Source organism: Poeciliopsis prolifica, unplaced genomic scaffold, assembly GCF_027474105.1.
Source record: "Poeciliopsis prolifica strain line A6 unplaced genomic scaffold, Auburn_PproV2 SCAFFOLD006, whole genome shotgun sequence".
Taxonomy (NCBI): Eukaryota; Metazoa; Chordata; class Actinopteri; order Cyprinodontiformes; family Poeciliidae; genus Poeciliopsis; species Poeciliopsis prolifica.
In genome coordinates, this window is record NW_026562381.1 from 5,070,192 (window position 1) to 5,094,645 (window position 24,454).

Consider the following 24,454-nt stretch of genomic DNA (forward strand, 5'->3'; position numbering starts at 1 on the left):
TCCTCTGATAAAAATATTTTTAAAAATAGAATCTAATGCTAAATCCAGTGAGTTTTGGTGTCTCTGAACCAAGCCCTGCTTTCCTCTCAGACACGTTTTGCTCGTTTGCCAGCAGCTGCAGCGCGCCGCTGGTTGATGGCCTTGGTGGTGATGCGGAGTTTCCTCATTCGTAGCTGCCGCAGCCTCAGCTGCAGGTCTTTGGGAAGTTTCCCCCCCTTTGCCAGAATGTCCTTTGCTCTCCGACTGGGTGTCTTGGTGAGGCTGAAGTCGCAGATTGTGGGGAAGTGGTCATACATGACGTAACATGTACGGGATGAAGGGAGATAGCCTTCAGCGCTGACCGTCAGGCGGTACTCGCCTGGATTCAGCAGACGCCAGTAGTCGCCATCAACCACTGCAGCAGGGAAGACCAGGCATAAAGCGCAGCATGATAAAAGCAAAGTATAACAAAACACATCTGCAAGAAAAAATATATAATTTAAGCCTCAATCACTTCTAGAAAAGCACAACATTTTACAAAGTATTTGTATCTAGTTTCTAGTGGAAATATCTTAAAACACCTGAAATAAGACAAAACTAACTGATAAGTAACATTTCAGCAGAATAGAAAATGTTACTTGGTGCTGTTCCAGTTGATAAAACTGAAACAGGAGCTTGTTTTAAGTCAATAATTCTGTAATATTGATGAAAAGGTGCTTGTTGCACTAACAGATTATTTCATAACATGGGAAAATGTCTTGTTATAAAGTAAATAATGTCAGTGGAACTACTACTTAAAATTTATCTAGTTAATGAGGGTAGAAGATGAACAAACATGCCCACATTCTGCTTTTGGTCAAGTACAGTAATTATTACTCTGAAAACAATAAAAAAGTTGCAATACACACACACACAAAAAAAAGAAATTGTGATTTTGTTGGACAAAAGATAGAACCCAGTAATCTGGGTCTGAAGTAAAGAGATCATGTCAAGATGAAAGGTCAAAGGTTCCTGTCTTTGTAAAGCTCCAGTCACATTAAATGTCATTATTGACAGCAGGAGTACCAACTGTTCTAACTCTAGAGGGCGCTGTGTATAAAAAATAAATTGCACCTGATCTGATGTGATGATCGATGTCCTCGACTTTGATGATGGCGTCTGCTATTCCCACCCCGGTGTCTTTGTCTCGTACCACACCCTTAATTCCACGATGGATCTGAACTTTCAAATAGAGAAATTTACAGTTTTCTGCAGGATAAAATCCTAAAGACTAACTCTGTTCCACAAATTATGTTTTATAATGTAAAATCAAGATACAAAGAAGCCAAGCAGATGTGGAGAGCAAACCAGGTCAGAGCATTCTAGGTCAAGTCAAAACTTGCTGCCTTCAGGCTTGAAAGAGGAAAATTTAGATTATTGTGAAGGAAAGTGGATTCTTATCATTATTCTTAAAAATAGTTCTATTAGTGCCTTTTTTAATGTTTACATCATAACTATTAAATCCAACTCATTAACTTCTTGTTATGAGTTACTATTTGACCAGATACAGATAAGACAAAACCGATAGTTATGATTTTAAAAAGTGCAGTGAGTCTGTGTCACATCAGCATGACCTGATTTTACTGAGCAGACTCATGAGGAAATTATGACTCATCAGCTGGATGTATAACTTCAGACATGTTTTTTATTCCCTTTAAAAAGAAATACCTTCTGTTTTCCTGACACTTTAAGGCTTAGTCTATCAAAGCAGATTTCAGTACCAAAAGACTCTTAAGGTTTGACTGATTTTAGAAAATCTGGACCATAGTTTGGAAAAACGTTTTTACCTTTGGGATCTTTTTCTTCGAATAACTGCTCTTTATTATTTTTTTAATCATCTTAGCAATTGATTAGGTAAGACGTAGAGACACTACCAACAACTTACAACTAACTAAAACCAACTTGGTTCAGTAACAAGTGCAAGTTGTAAAGCAACAAAAAATGACTGATGCCTTCTGACCTGCTCCATGTAAACCAGCAGAGACTCTCTGTTGTTCTCCCACTCGATGGGAAGTTCACTGGCGTGAGGAAACTTGTCGCAGGACAACTCCACGGTCATAGAAAAGTTGCCAGCTGAAATCATTCATACCTGCAAAAACAGAAAACATCATCTCCAAGAGTCAGAATAAGTCATTTCAGCTTCAGCTATAAAGAGATATATTGAGAAGGATTTAGAATTATTGACAAACTTTTTGTTGCATTATATTAAATTGTATATTCAACTAAAATCCAACAAAACATGGGTTCTTACTTCCAGGTACATTGTGCCAGTCGGCCCCATTGATAATGTTGTTGTATCTGAGGAAGTCCTTGTTGTGGCATGGCCTTCGGTCTGGGTTGGACATCACCTGGTAGATCAGCCAACAAACTTTCCTCAGTCACTTCCCAGAGGAGGAAGTTCAAGCAGGGAAAAGTGAGAGAGACCTGATTGGTGCTGGCATACGCTGCAGCCAGCCAGCGGAAGAAGCTCTCATCAGGGGTGGGCGTGTGTTCGCGCGGCGCCCAGTCCCGGGTCATGTCGTATGGGTAGGTGACGACCAGCTCTCCTCCATGGAGGTTTGCACCCAGAGCAAACGGGATGTTCTGCATCCAGCTGATCACAGCTCTAGTTTCAGGTGCAACCTATTAAAGAAAAAAAAATCATTCATGCTAGCAAACTGTGCAAGCCAGCACTGCTTGCATTGCAACAACACATTCCTGAGTTCAAATACCTTTCTTTAATGGCGTACTGGGGACATTTGTTGATAAAAAAAAATAAAAAAATCAGTAAATTACAACCAGAATCACGAATGTTCTAAAACTTCGACATTTCTGAGTTTGAAAAGATGAAAATTTGCTAGAAAAAAAACTCAGAAATTGTTAGATTAATTTCAGAAATATAAACTTGAGAATTTAATTTTTTCTAGAAACTTTTCTCAGATTAATATAGACTTTCTTGTTTTTTTTTTATGTCAGAAATGTACTATTGTACTTTTGTTTTTTTATGTCTAGAATCTATAAGAATGTCAAGAAAAACTTTTGACAAATGGTATAAAAGGAGTTTGACGGGTCATTGCTGAAACATCAGATTGATAGAAATGTATTACCTCAACACCTCATCAATAAGTTCTGAAGAAAGTTCTAAAGTTTTCAATTTAAGCCAAGTGCATGGACTTAATCTTACTCAGTTAATTTTCACTTAAAATTGAAGCTGATGTACAAGTTTTGGCGAGTTTGTTCAGGCAAACTGGATGAACTTTTTGAAACAAAAACAAGATGTCTGCATTTCTTACAAAAGCCTCTTCAGAAGTGTATTGTTCAGGAATGGGAAAATAGTGGTTGATGAGTTTGGACTGGTCTGTCTCCAGCTCGATGGCGCTCCACATCACTGAGTTGAGATCAGCAAAGTTGTGGTTCATGTCGATGCCTTCATAGCTGTAACGTCCCAGAGCCCAGCCGGCCAGCTCGGAGCCCTGAGGACCAGAGGAAAAGGATTCTGTTCTGTTTGAAGCTCTTTTTAAGCTCAGAATGGAAACATTAAATCAGGTTTTCTGGCACCTTCTTAAAGGCCATTTCGTATCCGTCGGGGTTCATGGAGGGCAAAAGGTGTATGCGAGTCTCTTTGACCAGATGGACAATCCGTTGGTTTCCTCGTTTATACTCTTGGCACATGTACTGCATCAAGTTGAGCAGAAGCTCTCGACCCAGCACCTCATTTCCATGCATCCCTGCAACGTACCGAAACTCTGGTTCTCCTGCAACAAGCGTCAAAACACACATGCAAAATGAGGAACCAAGCTCTTTGCTTTTTGCTTAAGAAGCTCAAATCCACTGTGGCTTTTTTTCCCCTTTATTTTCTGTCTGAGTATTTAATTAGCCTCCCTCAGCTCAACATTGATTGCTTCTCTGACTTTTTTTTTTTTAATGGCCAAAGAAAACATTTGTACATCTCAGAGCAAACAGAGAGGAACTCCAGGTAGATCAGCTTTAGGTTTACCACTGTGCTTGACTTGACTGTGGATGAGATATAACATCAGTATATAGTAAATGTTTACATAATTAATTTAATGTGGTCAGAAAATCTGCTTTTAAGAAAACTTAAAAAAAAAACATTCTCCAGTTTTCACCAACTCAAATTTAAGACTTTTTAAGACCATTATCAAAGGTTGTTGAGAAAAAATTACTGCAATATAAATTTAACAAAATCTCCAACCAGGTTTGACTGATTTTAGAGAATCTGGACCATAGTTTGGAAAAACGTTTGCAATCCATAACCTCACCCAGTTCATGTTTTCCAGGGTTGTCTGAGATCTCCATGACGTAAAGCTTCAGATCCTTGTAGCTTTTCCCGATGCTGTAAATACGGGTGATGTTGGGGCATTCGTCATGCACAGACTTCATCAACTGGAAAATAAAATAATTGTACACTTAACCACATGCTGTCTGAGAGAGACAGAAAATTTAATTACAAAAGCATGAAAAGGGCAGTAAAACAGGAAAAAATTGCTAGAATAAAAGCTTCATCGAAATCCATTGTCTGAGCCTCGCTCCAAAAATTCCTTCAGCACTTTATTGTGCGATTCTTCAACTTTATCCCTCTCTTGTTTCTACAACTCTGTTCATCCTTTTTGTTTTTGAAAACTGGCACCAGCACATTCCTCCTCCAAACATGTGGCACCTTCATGTTTCAAAAGTCTGATTTTTGCCAATTTTTAATTTTCTTCATTTCATCAAAACCAAAAAAATAAAAAGTACACATATGAAACATTAAATGAGTAAAATTACCAGAAAACACTTTCAAACAGCTGGGCCCAATTTGTTTCATGTCAATTTTTGTGGGATTAAGGGATTACATGAGTTTTGTCATAATTAAGGAGATGTGGATCCAATTTATTCCCATTTTCAGATCCAGGAAAAGGGTCTTCAAGTGAAAATGTTAAAGGCCAGACATTTGGTCTTACTTTTATAAACATTCACAAGTTTTTCTTACTAAACAATAAGAGAGAACATTAGCAGACAGCAAAGTGGAGTTGACTGAACAATGTTTTTACTGTAAATATAATTTGTGGACAGATTTTTGTGTTCCATCTACCTTTCTCATCTCCTTATAGTTGTGGTGCTTGAAGTCCAGTTTGTCTCTGGACTCTGTTGGTTCTGTCTGCCATGCATATACATTACTAGGATCTGTGGAAAAGGAAAGAAGGCAGTTAATGTTTTTCAGCCGTTTTAGATTTTGTGAAATTACCAAATTGTGTTAGAGGTTTTATATGAAGTCAACCTCCCCTTTTACTCAAACAGCCCAAAAATGAAACTCAATACAAACATTGGCCAGAACATACAAACAGTTTACCGGCTTAAATAAGGTCTAGAAAATTTCATCAATAGTCGTTTAATTCTTAAATAAAGTAAAAGTTATTGTAATGTATGGTTAGTAGATGGAAAAGGGGCAAATTTCTGCAAAAATGTTTAACAAGTTTTTAGTTTGTAAATAATATTTAGAGTTTTGAACATCTCACAGAGTTCATTTGAAATTGGAAAAAGAAAGGCTTGACTAAGTTGGTGGAAAGATGTGTGGAGATAAATACAGGATAATCCTGGAGAAAAACCTGCTGGAGGCAGCAAAATTAGAAAGTGACCTCACGGTAAATACAAGTTAAAATATAAGGGTTGAAAAGATCAATTGGTTTTAATCAATTATTAAAATAATGATCAACTTATTAATTTATCAATAAATTATTACCTGGTGTATACAGACTAAAAAATACACAATATTCTGATACATTAACATATGCAGAAAAATAATTTTTGTAAAAGTCATAAATCATTTTGAAATGCACTGATGTTTGATGCTGACATTGCTAAAGAGACAGTACTTTTGAATATAAATGAATACTTTAACTTTACAACCAAACAGACACATAAAAAATTAAATGTTTCTTCCTGTTTCTTTTCTCGTACCAGGAAGTGTGCATCCCAACACTTCTGCCCTGAGGCAGATGTCTCCCTCTGTCCCGTTCTGATACCACGTCTGAGGGTTGATCCGAATGTAACGTGCCACTGTGGGACTGTCGAACAGGGAGAGGACGGGAGTTTCTGTGTCTTGGTTTCCTTCAAATATCTGCAGCAGAAGGAGGTGTGCTGAGTGTTGGTGATACGAAAGGCACATGCAGAAGATGGAAAAACAGTTTTCATAAAATGAAATGCTCACTCACAGCCTCTTTGCTCCCGTTCATGCAGGGCTTCCAAAGCAGCGTGTCGTTGCTGAACTGAACCTTGTATGTTTGGACCATGTCCCAACTGCATGCAAGTGAAACAAATATGTAGAGAAAAGAAGAGAAAAAACTAAAGAGCATGTGTGACAGATGCAGAAACTTTGCAAAGAGGCAGAAACTGCCTCTTCCAACCTTTTCATAAATATATTTTATGAAAATATAAAACGCTTTGTTTTTTATGTTTTTAAATGTTCAACAGTAAAAACTCTCTTATTGCCACAAGTAAATGGAGTATTCAAAAATTGTATTCAAGTAAGAGTAGCACAACTTCAACATATTTTTACCCAAGTAAAAGAAAAAAGTAGCTGTCTAAGAAATTACTCAAGTAAGATAAAAAAAAAATGTATTTGGGAAAAACGTCAGCGCAAGCATTTTGTTTGCACCAGCACTGACCTCCAGATGGAGTTGCGCCCCTGCAGGATGACCCCAGTAAACCGGGTTACCCTCTGGGCATCAACTTCCAGCCATTGGTTTTTGTCTTTGTACCGAGCGCACCAGGCCCCATCATAAATATCCCCATCGTCTATTCCAGACTGCAGCAAAACAACAGCGGTAAAATGTGAAGCAGGGTTGAATCTGTAGGTAGAAGATGTGATTTGTACCTGGATGTTGAGTCGGCCGCGGTGAGGTCCCAGGCCTCGTCGCTTGTAGGATGAAGCCCTCAGCTGGGCGTCTTTCACCCTCAGTGACTCCAGACCCAGAGGAGGACATTCTGACAGTCAACAGATCTTTATCTTTATTAAAAATTACATTTGATTTCTTAGCATCTAATTTGGCACAGGCAGTGTTTGGATATGTGTAAAGGCTTTAATAAAATTATTCTAAAAGTTGTGTAAGGTATGACTACACTGCAGGAACATATTACCAAGTATTTGTTTAGTTTCTACTGCAAAGATTTCAGTACACTTGAAATAAAACAACTGACAAGAAACTGACAAGTTTATAATTCCTTAATATTGATGAAAATATATAACTGTTGAGCTTATTTACTGAACTCCAGATTAGGGAGGGAAAAAGAAAGTAGAACAATCTCGGACTTGATTTTCATGCCATCCCAGCATCTTTTTCTGTTGCACTGAAGCCTCAGACTTAGACAGACGTTCTATTGTCTGCGGTATTCAGACATTGCCTCTTCCTGCCAGCAAGATCCCCAAGCTGCTAAAAAGTGTCAGACTTTAGAGCTGAAATCGTGGAAGTGACTCTTTTAAACCCTGTCTCCATTTTGCCCTGTACTCCTGAGGGATTTCTCCAGCTTCTTGTGACTAAAAAAGGCTGTTTAGTGTTGCTGACCTCTGGTGTCCAGCCAAACCACAAATATCTCCTGAAACCACTGAGGCTGAGCTGGAGAAACTTGGCAGAAAACACAAGAATCCTCGGCTTAAGCAGCTGATTAACTCGATAAATATAGAAAAATGCTAAATAAAAAAGCAATATTGTTTTTTTACAGTAAAATGGTTTGAATACCATAAAGGAAGAAAAAGTATTTCCCTTTTCCCCTAACATTTTCTATAGTAAAACAAGAGGCATGATTCATTTTCAACTTCCTAAACAACTGAAAAACATTTTGTCTTTCTCACATCGTAGTTTCACATAAAGATCTTTCTTTCATTTATTAACACAAAATACAAAGGGAAATCAGAACATGTGCATCTAAAAAATGATGCCAACTTTAGAAACAAAAAAACACAAAAATCTGGCACATGAAAGAGAGAAACATCATTCAGCTGATTTATCTACTTTGTGCCAAGTTTTTATTCTGATAATCAGCTTTTAAGTTGATGTTTCTGCCAGAATAACACTGGTTAAACTAAACACAGCAGGTTTAGTCTAAACAATTATATGATCAGCTTACAATATACAGTATGTCTCATATCAGCTCTGGGGTGAGAGTGAAAGTCACTATTATTGTGTAAAGGGAAAATATCATCATATTTCAGAGTCGTTTTGAGCATTAAAGCAGATAAGTAATGTTAAATTTGCTTTTCTGATAAAAAGCCCCTCTTCTGCCATGCCTGGCGCCGCCATGCATGGCAGATGATGGAGTAACTAAAGCAGAGTCGACAGTCAGACCAGCAAGGCGACTGTCTGAATTGTCTAATCCATTCAATTGAGTTAATTTTTTTTTAGATACCACCAATTCAAATGTCATCTCAAAAAATCTCACAAGGGAAACAGATCAAATTAATCTACAGAAATAATCGAATAAATCACATCACATTGTCAATTTTTTTTCACTGACATCATAAATTCTTTACTTGAACAATAATTAGTTGTTGCATCATTATTTTTTCCGCTGTGTCTGAGCCAAATGGAGGCAAAAACGTTTCACTGCAGATGCCTCCTGACGAGACATTTTTCCATATTCCAGATCTGTAATTTTAACCTTCATTAGTAAAGCACAGACTAATTCTGTGGAGAAAGACAAATTATGCACAATAACTCCATGTTTCTCATGCAAAGTATTCTGGCAACACAGTGGTTTAGAAAAATTGAAGTGTCGGCAGAAATTATATTGTCCATAGTCAAGACAGTTTGTGCTACATGGAGTCCTTTGTGAATTACAAAGAGACTGGACTCAGCATGCTTTCTGCACAGGGTGCCAGTTAGATAAATCTCCAACCTTTGCACTCAAACAACAGCTCTCCTGACTTTCTTTGTTTCCTTCCCCATTTAAAATCTCCATGCTACGAACTGAAACAGAAAAATGACTGGAATTTTCTCTGTTTATATTAATGACTTTGGTTTTGGGGGATTGTTCTTTTATGCATGACTCAGGTTTTCAGCAGTTTTCTGCAGCACTGCATACTCAGCTGCCATTTTTTCTTCCGTGCTTTTATACATTCCTCAATCTGAATGATGAATTGAATGAAGCAGAATATAAACACACAAAGATATAAGCCTGAACATAGCTGGAAATGACAGAAAATGATGATATGCTCTTAAAGAAATTAGTCATTTCAGAAAAAAAAGCTCATTTCCTGTTTTCCTGTGTGGATTTGCTGATAATTTTGAGATGAGGTCAGTTTGATTTTTAGAAGATATACACAGTTTTATGACATGAAGTATCCTTGACTTGATCTTAATTGACAACAAAGCAAAACCCATTTCAGAAAAGCAGCAAAACATAATCAGCATTAAAATTTGGTCCTTGTCTGATTGTCATACTGTATATTTCAGAGTCTTTCTAAATACATACGTGAGGCAGTTTTGGTGGCGGCTGACTGGTGATTGGTAACCTTTTTGATCTCTGGTTTTGGTGTTTTAGTGACCTTTGGCTTCTTAGGAATGACTTTTGGTTTCTTCAGGACATTTTTGAGCTTCTTTGCTACCATAAGGCTTCTTGTGGATCTCTTTGCTATAAAAAAGGCAAAACACCTTTTAACAAGACTTTATTAGATTTCAGTGCAAGACCATACACCCTCGAAAGGATACACATGAAATGAGACTAAGATAAAGATTTTTGAAGGATAAACATAAGCAGCTGCCCACCATTAAGCATGGCTGATGATCTGTGATGCTGTGGGCCAATTTCTCCTACAAAGGCTTTTTATTCAAACTAAAAGTTTATATGAAAATATGGTGTGCTCAGTCTGAAAATGGGTCATTTGCTTTTGGAAAATATTTGACCAAATCAAAAGAGAAACTGTTCAGCAGGCACTAGTTTTCTTTCATTTACATGTCAGACCCCAAAGACTGGGAGAAAAAGAGCAAATTTTCTCTGTTTACTTAAGACTCAGTCATTACAAATACCATCTGGGTTTCCTACCTCCAACACTCAGACACTGATTACAGAAATGCAAAAAAGACCTGCTTTTCATACTCCTTTGCAGATACTTACTCTTTAAGTACAAATCAAGGCTAATCAGTGACTAGTTTTTATTATGGATTTTTTTCTTGAATTTGTTCAGTTCTAAGATTGTTGCATCCAAGTTTAAGATTAAAAGCATGCTAAACTTTAGTTACTGTCATGCATTTTCTTAACAATAACATTTATTACCACGGTGGTATACAACACATACATATTTAATATAGACATTTTGCAAAAATAATAAACACATGGACATTAGCAGTCACTTTAAATTTGAAGAGTGATTCAAGTGCAATAAAAAAAGTTTCCTCAGATAAAATTGTGTGATCAGACCTCACCCAATTTCATAGGACCTTCATCTGCTTCTTGTTCCGTTTTCAGAATTTTCCTCACTGGTTTCTGACCTTCCTTCCCAGTTGGGCGCTCTGTAGTGGTTTCAGCTGTTGACTTTCTGTAACTGGTTGTGAATTCTGTGGTGGGAACCGCTGATGCATTAGAAGTCCCTGCAGAAAAAGGACTATTTGTGGCAACATATACACCTGAAACCACACTTGGGTTGACTGGTAATGTGAAATTTGTCAAGTGGCCACAAACAAAGACAAAGAATCCACAAGCTGAAAATAAAAGCAGTGAGATGGGAAGAAATGCTGCCATAGTAAGCCTTTCCAATGGAAACCCCTCACAGACTGAAGACTCATTCAACCTCCCTGACCTGGAGCTCTGCCTTTCTGTCAAGCTGCTCCCAGTGGAAACTGTTTCCTTTTACACACAAGCCAGAGAAATCCTCATGAGAGGGATATTAGTGGTAATAAAATTGCTGTCAAGGGAAATAAAGCAATGTGACAAACTTTATTTTCTCCCATTCTAAAAAACTGAAATAAAATGTAAAAATTTTTACTTTTTTTGGGAGAAAAAAAGTATTATCAGAAAGCGAAGCCCAGACTGGCTAAAAGCCAGCCACATTCTCTGCGCTTTTTAACACAACCGATGCAACTGGATTGCAGAAAGCAACACAGGCCTTTAAACTGTCACTGTTTGCTGTGGTTACCCGCATTTATCTGCTGTTTTAACATTAGCCAACATTTTGCCAGCATGCCAACTAACATAATAAAATAAGTTATGCTACCAATTCCCTTTAGTGAAAGGGATAAGTCTACATGATGTAAAAATGACGAGAAAAAATGGCTCAAACTTCAGTGGCCAGAAAACATCACAAACTTGGAATTTAAAGTAAGTTTTGTTAAAGGTATTATCAGCTCTCAATGAGAAACAATTGCTTCCTGGAGATGTGGATTCTGTTGAAGTTTGACATATTACCTACTTGCTAACATTTGGCCGTGACATTTGTAGTGCACCAGCAGGACGTTATTAAGTTTACTGGAAATTGCCTGAGCTGTAAACAATCATGGAAACAATCATCCCCTGTTCACCAAAAAAAGATACATTCATAAACACAAATCATTAATGTTTAAATTTTAGTTATGATCAAGCTGACCTTAAAAGATTACATTTGGAAGAATAGGTGTTCATGCAACACAGGCTTTTATTTTGAAGCTTCTGCTGAAAAGCCTGACACTTTTCTCTGCAGAGCAGCTGCTTTAAGAATCAGTGGACCAGTTTGTTTTGGGTTTAAATTCCAGCAGGCCCCTCCTTCATGAAAAATGGCTGAATGTAGGGTCCTTTTTTTCCCCCCTACAAGGACTGGCTCAGAAAGTTGAGACATGTTTCAACAACTCAAAGCTTAAAAAATAAAAACAAAATTTGTTAAATACCTTACAACACTCTTCCAGGTCTGTTGTTTGATTATTACACCAAAATTATTCAGATTGCTCTGTTCAGCTCAGAGGGCTTTAATGGCAGACAGAAAAATGTTACATGGCATTTATACTTCCAGTAAATCTTCAAGTTTTCAAATGATTTTCCAGAAATTTCCTAAATTCATATGAAAACATTCACAATTCTCTCCACTCAGCAAGTCTTACTGTCATCTTTGGAGTTCTGTTTTGAACAAATGGAAAAATTTAAGGGATCAAAACCTTATTTTAAGATGAGGAGTTTCTGTTCAGCTGTTACAAAACATCTGTGACAAAAAACTGAAGCTATAACATTTCTCTGTCTAATAAAGAACTTTAGTCTCAGAGGCTTCATTAAAATGCCATAAGCTGCTCAATTTTAATGATACAAAAACTTAAAAAAAAAAAAAACTGTACACTTTTTTTCTTTAAATGAACTACTTTTTGTTATTCTGAGTGTAAAAGGCTGATGGTTCTCCTGTACATCAAAGTCCATTTGACCCTGGGAAGGATTCACCAGAGTGAAAAAAACAAGCAAAAAGGATGGACAAAAAGAGAGAATGTCCAGGTTCCTCTTCTGAGGATGCTTCAGGGTCTCCAGAGTTTCAGCAAGCCATCCTCGCTGTAAGTGGCGATCAGGTTCTGGTGGGGGTGATGGGCGATGCCAATCACATCTTTCTCGTGAACCTGAAGAAGAAAGCAGCAGAACCAGTCACCTGGAGCAGAACTTCACTGTTGTGCTAAAGGTAAAGTTGGGTTCCGACTCAGTTTTCATTTCAACTTAGCAGTGGTCAAACAGAAGCTGCAGAAACTACAGACGTCAAAGAACAGACTGTGGTTGGTTTCTTTTCAGATCAGAGTGTGCACTCTTCTTCCTAGAAAATCTTTCTCATTTTGCAGTTCTAATGTTAAAGGTTGTTTACAAAATTAAAAAGTTTAGTGGTCTTTAAGTGGGTGATCTTGATTTATTAAGCCATTGTCAATATATTACTGGAAAATAGATTTAAAACAACATTACTGTTCATCGCTATAATAACTGAGAATTTATCATCCAGCAAAATTTGTTACTGTGACAGGCCTAGACAGAGGAAAGTGTCTCCTTTTGTTTGTAAATAGAGTTTTGGAAGCAATGACTGGGTAAAATCCTTATAATTTTGGCTTTGCTTCACCCTGAAGAAACAGCTAGTTTGTTATAAATAAATTCTGCAGTAATTTCTGGATTTGATCTTTTTTTCTTTTTAAAAGCAGTTGGGTTAACTAGGTTGGCCATAATACAGGTGATATAAATGGATAGAAGAACAGGATTGGCACAAGACTTGAAAAGACATGAAGACACAAAGGAAAGGCATAACTTTATGACTAGTAGCAGGTGAGCCAAGACAACTTCATAAATATACGTATATACTTAAGAAACTTGTTTGAGAGAAAAACTTGCTTTTCAGTCAGTGTTGCAAAACAAAATAAAGTATCAATGTGGTAGATAGAAATAAAAAGTTGACACTACAGTAAATATCTGCACATTTATTTAAAAAAAAAATGTTCTAATCAAAGCATTATAGTTTCAAGAAAATATACATTTTGAAAACAAAGCATGGATGTTAGGGTTTCTGCCACATTTAACTTTTAAATATAAAAGTCAAGCAGCAAAGCAAGTGGGGAAATGTGATTAAAGGCAATCAATAAATAATAATAAGCTTAATTTAGAAAATTATTAAGATACAACTTTGAGTGTTAATAGGTTTGTGTTTGCATCCTGCAGGTTTACATTCTCATCATCAGTACCTGTGTGGAGATTTGCCTGACAGATGCTGCACCACAAACGGTGCAGGGGGTGTGCTGTGATATTTTTGGACTCTTTGATCTGTGTTTATGTGCAGCATCGTACCGTCAGTGTTCTCTCCAGTTTGCCTGTGACGGTGCTGAAGCAGTAGAGCACAAAGTCTTCACCTACGCAGTATATCCATTCGCCGCGGGGCGACAGAGTGCAGCACACAAAGTCACCGCCTTCCCTTTTACCGGAGCTGAAACTCCTCACAATCTGTGTTCATACGAGAAAAGCAAAGATGCTCATATAAAAAGAATATCTAAAAGCTTAAAAATATATATTTAAAACTTGAAAAACTTACCTGTCCCTGCATGTTCATGATGACCACCGTATTGGAGCGGTTACACACTACGAAATGCTCAGGGTTCTTGGGCAGCAGGAGGACATTGTTGACGGTGATGTCTGTGCCTGCTGACGTACCAAGAGGCTTAAAAGTGCTGCTGCACTCTGTAGTCTTCACGTTCCACACCTGAAAAGAAAACACAAGGAAAGAAGTCGGTATGCTGCAACTGGACAAGATGATTCATGTTAGGATCCCAATAAGTTAAAGAGAAAATTTGCCGTACTTTTCAGACTCAAGTTCTCTTTCATGTACTATTTATTGAAGGAAAAAAGATTGACTATAGGTATAGATTAATAAAATAATTGTGGTGACTAAATAAAAAAACTAATGGAGGCAAAGACACATGGATAAGGAGACAAAATAATAGGTAGATGGAAAACTAAAAGGAGGAGCAAAGTAACGAATAGATTGCTGGAGTGTCAAACAAATGTATAGCCGAATGGTTGAATATACATATTTGGATGAGAATCTTTTAAATAAAAAACATGATAAAAAGGTGTCTTAATGGAGCAGAAAACTGATCTGAAAATCTCCATGTAAATGAATTCTCCCCATAAATATATGAATGTGGAAAAACAATTTAAATCACTCTCTTTTCTTTTCTCTAGTTTGTAAAGTCTTTACTTTTTCAATAACTTACTTTGACTGTTCCATCTGAGGAAGCACTGATGATGTGATGGCCGTCTGGGGTAAATGTAGCTTCGTTGACAAACGAGGCATGACCACGGAACTCCTTCAGTGATTTACCAGATTTCAGTCCATGGATTCTTGTGCAAAACAAAACAAAAAAACAAAAAATGAAAAGAGTTGTGCATGTGTGTTGAGCAAAGACTATAAAGCCACTTGAGACTTACAAAAGTGTTCGGAGTGAAAGAGAGAAGTTAGTTTAGATGAGTTTACCTGATGGTCTGATCGAAGGAGGCACTGAGCAGCTGGCTGGTGTCTTTACAGAAACTCACACAAGTTACTCCTTTGCTGTGGGCGCGCTCAAATCTCCTCAGACACTGACCGCTCTGAATCTTCCACACCTGCATGCAAGTATGAAAAGTATTTAATGATGACTCGAGACAGAAACAGCAAATACTGCTCCATCATTTTATGTTTTTTTTACTAAATAAACGTATTTTACAACAATAGAAAATGAAATAAGAATGCTGAATGAAAACAGTAAGAGTTAAACTGTGTTTTTAAAACATCAAAATACAACAGCAACAAAACGTGACCTTAATCTTTCCATCCTGGGCTCCAGTTGCTAACATCTCAGTGTCTCGACTGAAGCACATACACAGCACAGCATCATCCATCATCATGAAGTTATCTTGAGCCTGATATTTCAGATCCTGGAAAACAGGCAAATTAAGTCTCACTGCAAAAGCACAACCTCTTATCAAGTATTTTCTGTCTAGTTTCTAAGGTAAATATCTTAGTACATTTGAAAGACAAAACTAACCTACAAGTAACTTTTCAGCAAGATATAGGAGCTTGTTTTATGCAATGAAATCCTTAATATTGATGTAAAACTGCAGATTTGTTCACTCATAGCTAGTACTTGCACTAGAAGCGAGACCAAAAACGATAAGATTTTGTGTTTTTTAAGTGTATTATACCTTCCTGATTTTTCCAGTGGTGAAGTTCCACACTTCAATGAATCCGTCCACAGACCCAGTGACCAGGTACTGACCATCAGGGGAGAATCTAGAACACTCCACATGAGATTTCTGTCCAAACTGCAGAGAGAGAAAATGACTTGTAACCCAGCTTGGCTAAATAAACAACTTTGATTAGAGTGGCCAAAATAACCCCCTCTGCAGGTCATATTTCTGACAATGTGGGTACCTTTATGTGCCTGCTCAACTGAGTGGGGAAGCGCTCCTCCTCCACGTCTTTCACAGCCGCTTTACCTCTGAACAAGTCAATGGTCATACCAGGTGGCAGGAGACCTTGATGCTGCTGCCACTTCAGAGACTGAAGAAGGAAATTTAAGAGTTGCGAAATGTCAGCAACTTGTCTACATAATGCAAGTTTAAAGGTTTTAAGGTTACTGACCTGTCCCAGCAGAGCCATGAGACGGGAGGGCGGCACCACGCTGACCTCTCCTGCCAGGGCCTGAGCGATGGCTGCACGCCGCTTCTCTTTACTGCTGCCATCTGGGTAAGCCTGTAAAGAAACACATCCAAGTAAGTTATAAAGGAAAAACGCTGCAAAATTTCACATTGTGCATTAGTTCTTCAGTCAATTTTTAAAGTGCAGATATAAAAGCTTTTAAAAACACATGTAACAAACTAGGGCTGGGCAATAAATAATTAATATAATTAATATATACCACAATCAATATCAGCAGAAAATGCTGATAAAATAGGATGTTCAATGATTTTACTGAACTGCAATCCAGAAGCAGAGACTTGACCCGACTTGGAAAACTACAATCTCCCCCAGATCGGTAAATAGGATTTAATTAGGACACTAAACTAATACTGTAACGATAAAACAATGCTCCATCTGCTGCACATGTTGGACTCACCTCTCTGGGATCGAAGTAGGAGCGAGCCAACAGGTTCTCCAGGTGGATGTATCTCTCTGGCTGCGTCTGTTTGAGCATGATCATGGGATCGGTCTGTCTGAGGAGTGAACGAGCAGCACCGAGCTCTCTCAGCTCAATAAGCTCCAGCACAACCTGGTTAGGAAAAGGATGCCCAGGTTAATTATAAGCTAATTTTATAAACACATCTAATGTAATAAATTAATTATAACTGGTCTGCAATAGGTCAAATTGAGCTAGAATAACTATTAAAAAACAACATAGTTCTGAAAATGCTGATAGGTTGTAGGATTTAATGCAACAAAATAACAAATCCAAAACTCACCTGTTCATAAAGATCAATCAAGGTTTTATCTGGTAGCTTGAGGGACTGGATGGCTTGCAGGACGGTATCCCAATGACCACTGTTGATATCCGCCACAAAACTCTCTATGCTGTCTACTGTGTTTAGAGACACTGTTGTCTCCTCCTGCAACGTGGCCAGGGTTCGGTGCAGATTATTTTCCTTCAAATACTGCATAATCAGACGCACCACGCTAAGAAGACAGAAATTATTCTGGTGATACAGCTAATATGAATTCTGAATGTAATCGTTAGCCACAATGTGTTCATGTTAACAATATAATATTTTACATGACTTAATGTGAACATTTCTTTCTTAATTAAGCCATTTTTTGACCAGCAACTTGTTTAGATATTTGGGTAGCATGCCCAAATAACGTTTTATTAACACACCTCCTTCATTGAAACGTCTCCAGGACGGAGACGTTTCAGGTCCTTACACATTTCTATTTAACAGAATTATGGGGGAACTACGGAGCGCATCAAATTATAAAACAATATGTCTACATATTTAGGCAAAACAGTACATGAGAATGTCTTAATTTGCCCAAGTTTGACAGTTACAGCTGAATAAGAGAAATGCTAACTCTTGCTAACTTTAGCTTCATTTAGCCTTTTCAAGTTGGTTGTGTGTGTGTGTAGAGGGGGGGTGTAGTAGAATTATGAAACGAGTGAGAAGTTTGAAGCCCATTCCTGCACTACAATTAACAAAACATTCTACTTAGACAAGCTGTTGAGCTGGATATACGTTTAAAGTGCTTGAATTGATAAGCATGCTAGCTTTGGGTGCTAACATCGGTCGGTGTTCTGCAGCTGAGGGTGAGTGAGGCCTCTGCTTAGATATAAATATTTTATATTCAGTTATTATTCTGCAAGTTTTCATCAAACACATAGAAGTTAACTATTGTTTCAAAAACTACTTACTCTGCAGATTCCACTTCAATAGACATGGTTATTTATTTCGATGAAGTAGCCACAACTCACTCCTACCGCATGAAAAAACACGAAGAGATACGGAAGTTATGGAACGAACTATGGCTCTTCAAAATAAAATCTGCAAGCAACGCCGTATATTTTTTAAGTGTCAAAATAATAATAATAATAATAATAATAATAATAATATATATATATATATATAATATATATATATAATATATATATATATATATATATATATATATATATATATATATATATATATATATAATTTTTTTATTAACCTTAGCTCGATCAGGTGCCAAAAGAGAAATAGAATAATTATGTTATAAAAAATATATATCGTTGTTGTATGCAGTAGGTATGCATCAAATAAGCAAACAGATTAATTACATGAACAAAAATGTGTATTTAAACGTGCTAATTGTTACATAGATAAAAATAGAATCAACGGAATTAAATTAATTAAGAAATTACATGCGAAATTAATTATCTCTTTCACAGTTTTTCATAAAACGTTCATCACTTGGTGACGTTAACCTTGGAATGCATTGCACTTTATTTTGAAACCATTTTTTTCAATCGTCATCCCTTTCAATTCTTTGCACCCCATAGGTCAGTATGCATACGTTATTTGAATGTCATGTTTATTTTGTCTTTTTCATTTGAAGAGTAGATAAGAGAGGCAGGCCTCTATGTCAGGACATGCCAGTATAAAACGAAATGCGTAAATTCATCATAGTGTCAACAATTACTGTCACTCAATAAATCTGAAATTAGTTTTGATCTTTCTAAAATGTTCAATGTGAGATTATACTATTGAAATAAAAGTTGAATTTCCAGTATTTTCAGGCTTTATGTAGATATTTAGCAGAGTGCTAATATTTAGCAATTTGGTCTCTGATTTCACACTTTCTGGTAGCCTTCTAAATAACATCAAAAACTTTATGTATCTATTGAAAATACAGTAACACATCTTCTGTGTTACTGTATTACAGCTAATTATGTAGCAACACATTAAAAGTCCTTCCAATTACTCCTGACTCGCTTTTGCTCAGATCATGAACAAGGTTATTAAACTAACTGTTAGTAATAGACTATGCATAAAATATATTTCCTTTAACCTAGAGTTGCTGTAGTTTTAGCATGTGTAGCTGATGTCTTTTTTCTTTTATAAAGCACTTGTTTATTTCTCTGCATGATCAACAGGGGCTGCTGTCTGCACAGTTATGACACAGAGGCCCTCTTGACTCCCTTTTCTCTGCCAGTGAAGGTCTTTCAAGGTTATGATGATGCACCACTTCAATCTGCAGGGTTTGATTGTTTTGGGCAATCATGACATAATCCTACTGTGAGCCCCATCCACATTCGATGTGAATTTGGCAACAAGAACACAGCAGATCCTGCCTGGTTGTATTTGTCTTTGCAGATGGAGAAATATATTGGAAAATGATGAGGAGCAACAGAGAGGATGGGTAGGGGAGGAGCAATGAGGAGCAGCAAAGTACCATAACACCCCAGTGCCTCAGAATACATTAACACGAAGGCAGAAAAAAATCCATCAATGCATTTTCTGCCCTATTCTCTCATGACAAAGCAGGAGCTGTTTAGAGAATGCTTTCCAATGAGGTAGCTGCCACCGCGCTGGAAGACTGACAGCAGAACAAACGGCTGTAATTTAATCGCTTCATCCTTTGTGGAAAAAAAACAAAAGATGATTCTAAATTTATGGCTTTGCCAGTTTTCGACTATAATAAAACCATATCTGTGCAACATATTTGGATAGCATGAGCAGCACAATGAGGAAATGCTCTCACCTGACTGCTAAATTCAAGAGTAAAGCACTTTATAAATACATATTTGTGATCTGAGGTGTTGAGTTGACCACATGGAAACTTCCTCAATAACAAGTCAAAGAATTGCAGCTTCTTTGAAAGATGAACAGATGAATGAATCAATCAATGGCAGTGCTGCTGCCTGGAGAGATGGATGAACCGGAGGAAGAACTGAAGGGAATAAAATACATCAACTCAAGGTTGGATCTGTTTATAGGTTGTTCAGAATGCATGGGGAAAAAATAGCTTTTATGGATTTCACAGATAGTCCCGATTATCACGGTGAGATAATCAAATCATTTTGCAAATGTGCATCCAATCTGAGCTAACTGTCTTTTCGATTGTCCATTCATTAATTTTTTTCATATATTTTTATGCTTTTTATGACTTGTTAAAAACAGATTTATAATTTTTCAAAATAAACTCACAGATACTAAGAAAAATGAAAACAAACCCAGGTGAGAACATGGGAAATCTTACTCCAAACCATGAATGAATTTCAACAGATTTTATTATAATGGAGAAAACAGATAAGCACATTTTATTCATAACAGTAAATCTTTGAAGCTTCTTCTCAGATAAAGAGGGGATTACAAGTACAATACTGCTGAAGGAAGAGCATTTGGATATGAATGAGCTGGAACAGGGAAGAACATTTGCATGGATATAGTAATTTCATTTGATAGAAGCAGCAAGAGAAAAAAAAACTGGTAAAGAAAGTTGGATAAAGTATTAAAATACACCAGATTTTGGATCCAGAATGTCGATTGATGATTGTTTAACAAAAAGCAATAAAAATAAAAAAATCGGTTGAAAAAACTTTTTTCAGTAGTTTTTAGTAGATTTCTATGAATGTTTAAAAGAAAGCTAACCTTGTTCAAAGTCAAAATTCAAGGAAATTCAGGACAGTTCAAAAGAAATATAATGTTACACACCAGATTAAAGCCTTTAGTCTGTTTTTCACATCAAAGTTGACATTTTTGAGCTGAGTTAAAAGTACATCGGATTACAAATCATAAATTCTTAATTATCTGTCTCCATGAATCCAAGCTTCTTTGTTTCATTTTATTAATGAAATGTGAGCTTCATGTGATCTCAATAAAAGTACACTTTGCTGCAAACATTATGAAGACTTCAAACAAGTAATCTTATTGGAATGTATTTTATTTTGTTATGCCAGATAAAGTTAGAAACAAATATCCTTCTGTAATAATAAAACTGGAGGTACATTTCATTGACATGCTCAGAATCTTGTCCGTAACATTTGTTTACATGATTGCATTTTGTTTCGTTGTGGTTCAGTGAAGTTTGAATTTTTTTCATTGGTTTTCGCAAAAACATGTTTTTTTCCTATGGCATTTTCCAGATGAAAGGGCTACACAGAACTCATCATAAGGAACAAAATAAGTAACCCATACTTTTTGTTTTTGTGCCACACAAGATCGCAGAGATAAAAAGCCCATAATTGAGCAGTTGAACGAAGATGCAAAAACAATGAAATCATGACTTGAGCTGCAGATTGAAAATCTGATTGGTTGGGCTTGAAGGCAAACATGTACACCCTCTGTCATGCTTTGTTTATATTTCCATTTCTATCATGATTCTGTAATGTGAACTTGCATAGTGCATACAGGTTAAATTTTTATGTCTTTTCAGTACTTATTCCATAACTCAGAAATCAGCTCTTGCAGAAACTCACTGAAATCTGAATAAAAAAATTATTTGCCTTTATTAAAGAATTGCTGCTTTATCGGGTTTTGTTTGTGTATTTTTGAGAGCTTTGACCTTGGGTGTACCTGGAGAATACAAAGAGCATGAGTCCATTGATTTGTTGCTAAGAAGCTTCTTGTAGCTACGCGCTAATGGCTGATTTCTGTTCCAGTCAGTCAGCCCTTGAGTCACAAGTAGCAGTTTGTAGAGGTGATCAGGCAGTTAGTGTACCAAAGATGTAGAAATATAAATATAAAGCTGGTGGTGGGACGAGTTGTAAATCTTGATTTTCCCACAGGGAATTCTTTACCGAGGTTTAAGCCTCTGTCATAATGATACCCATTATTCCCAATGGATATACAGGAAAGCCAAAATTAAACTCCAAGATGGGAATAGTTCAACTTTATGTTCAAAAATCCAAATCTGGTTTGTGGTTCAGGTAAAGACTGCAACTATGGAGGGATACAATGGACACAATTTAAGAAATGAACCATAAAATACATTGAGCAAAATAAATAAGGTTAATTCTACAGCTAGCATCTTTTTTTGTCTATTTGTACAACAAAGTTGAATTATTTTTGGTAAGTTAGTGTATAAAACTATTTAAGATCCTAAAATAGGACTAATGATTATTTTCAATGTTTTAAGGGTTTTCAACAATTCGACTAAACTTCTTTTGACTCATTTGTTTATTTTTATGGCGTTTCTGACATTGTTTAAATGCTAATATTTGGGGGTAATTGGTTCTGAAATTGGTATTATTTTGACTGGATGTAAATATTTGATCTTCATTTATTATTATTATTTATTTATTTCTACAATTAACTTTTTACAACTTAAATCAAGTTTATTGTTCTGCCTGTTTATTCACTACAAGCTGACATAACTAATCCAAAGCATGTAAACTCCAGCGTAAAAGGGAAACTTGTATGATTGGAATGTGGGAGCAGCACAAATAATTCCTTTCTATTGATGGAAAAATTATCAGTTCCTCTGGCAGTTTATCTAACTCATAACACTGGGAAAATACTTTGCCATAACGGAAATAATTTACCATTGGAGTTTTTAAAATCAATATTAAAGGAATTATTTACTTAAAACAAACCCAAATGTCTTGCTGAGAAGTTACTTGTAAGTTAGTTTTGTCTTATTTCAAGTGTACCAAGACATTTGAAGCAGAAACTAGACCAGAAATACTTGACAAGATTTTGTGTTTTTACAGTGTACACTTATCATCTAAATCCTCTGAAGCAGAGCCAGAAAAAGAAGCAATCCTGCATCTCAGGAATTCATTGGAATGAAGGCGAACAAACCCACACAAAGACTCTTAGCAGGGTTTTTTTCATCCCACATGAAGCTTGCATTGAGGCGAGATAAATTGTAGGTCATCAAGGTGATAAAGCATGGAGCTTGAAATGGGATTGTGGCTGTAAGGCAGAGTACCAAGTAGCTCACATGTGAACTGATATATGTCAGTGCAGAGCAGTCTGGATAAGAAAGATACGCAGCAGCAGGGCACGTCTCCACCAGTGACAATGTAAACAGAAGCAAGCCACTCACTGAGTGAATGCTGTTGCCTCTGCTCAGCTGAATAGCTCCAGCATCTGCTGTGTGTTGCTACAGAGAAAAAGCCGCTGACACGAGTGGATAGTTCTGAGAGGGCTAAGCTTTCCCTTTTAACTGACAGGCCTATCTTGTTCCACCTTTTACTCGCTCCAGTATCTGCTCTCATGTAACTCTACAACATGGCACCTCTCGTTTGTCAGCTCATTAAACCACCCACTGCAGAGCGTTATGGAAACACGCAGGGCATTTGTGCAATTCAAAAGAGGGTTTTGAGACTATTTTTTTTAGGTTTTGGGTCTCAATGCTCATTTTGAGTTTTTGAATTGTTCAGTTACATAAAATCAAATTGCAAAGAGGAAAATGTGCAGAGAACCTTTTTGAAAAGTAGAGCTGCATAAAAAAACATAAAGTTTTACCAGGTATCTTGGTCTAGTTTTTTGTGAAAATATTAGCACACTAGAACTAAGATAAAACTAATGTACAGTAGCATCTCAGTAATCTAGTAGTCTTTTTTCAAGTATATTAAGATATTTGCACTAGAAATCCAAAAATACTATTAAATAATATTTTCCGTTTGTGCAGCGTGGGACTTGGAAAAGCTTTTCGGTAATTTTCTTTGGATGTCTCAACCAATTATAATTATTTGGAAAGAATACTGAAAGTTATTTTGTAAGTTAAACATTACAGGCAGAAGAAAAGATTATGCATTTTGTATTTCAGGAGATTTTATTTCTTTCTACACCATGCTTTTGGCCCAGTAGAGACGAATTAATTACAAGTAAGTTAGAAAACATAATATTGAATATTTAATAAGTCAGATGATTGGTTTTATAATCTTTTTTAGGCTGTTTAAATCTTTTAACTCTGTCCAGCCATACGGCAACACCGAGACAATATACAAAAATGTTTCCAAAAAAAGTTAAAAAAAAAAACTCAAACTTTTCATATTTTTATTCTAAATTTGCCTAAAAACCATGTTTCGTTTTTCCTCCTCTTCAGAATTGTGCCCTGCTTTGTAATTGACTATTAGATGAAATCCTTATTAAAAACTGTACAGTTTGTCATTATAACAAGTGAAAATGTGGAAAAGTTCAAAAGTGAATATTTTTTGCACTGAGAATTATAAATTAACTAGTTTTTGTGACTTATTCAACTAATTGGTCCTCATTCTGCTGGGTCAAGTGGGTCTGGATAATAGACACATGCATCTTTTGCATACTTTTAATTAATTACATCCTATTCAAAGACACAATCTTAAGAGTTTAGTTTGCTTCAGAAGTTTATTTTTTTTTCAAATTCACATGTTAATTGTATTCACCCTCTCAGGCTCAAATTACTTGCAAAGACTAGCTAAGTAGCACTGATCTGTTGCAAATCTGCAACATCTGCCTGGAGAGGGTTAAAGACAAACTGCACAACATCATTAAGGCGAAGAACAAAGCTGCATATAGATCTAATTGAAAAAAACAAAGGTGGAATAATTATTTT

General features: G+C 36.5%; 1 protein-coding gene and 1 pseudogene across 2 annotated transcripts; both read right to left on the reverse strand.

Annotated features, from left to right (window-relative positions):
* Positions 1-17: 17 nt before the first annotated feature.
* On the reverse strand, positions 18-11,808 carry LOC129360736 (probable carboxypeptidase X1; annotated as a pseudogene).
* A 103-nt stretch (positions 11,809-11,911) lies between these two features.
* LOC129360737 (WD40 repeat-containing protein SMU1) lies at positions 11,912-17,938 on the reverse strand. Of its 2 annotated transcripts, XM_055031121.1 has the most exons (12): positions 17,844-17,938; positions 16,903-17,113; positions 16,560-16,712; positions 16,085-16,195; positions 15,875-16,003; positions 15,646-15,765; positions 15,262-15,378; positions 14,939-15,066; positions 14,679-14,805; positions 13,997-14,164; positions 13,756-13,908; positions 11,912-12,557 (listed from the first exon to the last, which is right to left on the reverse strand). In XM_055031121.1, the coding sequence occupies exons 1-12, from the start codon at positions 17,867-17,869 to the stop codon at positions 12,459-12,461; spliced, it is 1,542 nt and encodes a 513-aa protein (XP_054887096.1). In that variant the 5' UTR covers positions 17,870-17,938; the 3' UTR covers positions 11,912-12,458. The 2 variants fall into 2 exon arrangements, with proteins under 2 accessions (XP_054887096.1, XP_054887095.1); XM_055031120.1 differs by having other exon boundaries at positions 15,875-16,195.
* Between the last annotated feature and the right edge of the window lie 6,516 nt (positions 17,939-24,454).

Bases quoted from the DNA above. Each gene is read 5' to 3' on its own strand.
- LOC129360737 (XM_055031120.1), bottom strand. From the start codon at position 17,869: ATGTCTATTGAAGTGGAATCTGCAGA. The intron at 16,196-16,559 runs GTGAGTCCAACA...GTTTCTTTACAG, and splicing joins CCTACTTCGATCCCAGAGAG to GCTTACCCAGATGGCAGCAG. The intron at 14,165-14,678 runs GTAAGTTATTGA...TTTTCTTTTCAG, and splicing joins CCTCAGATGGAACAGTCAAA to GTGTGGAACGTGAAGACTAC.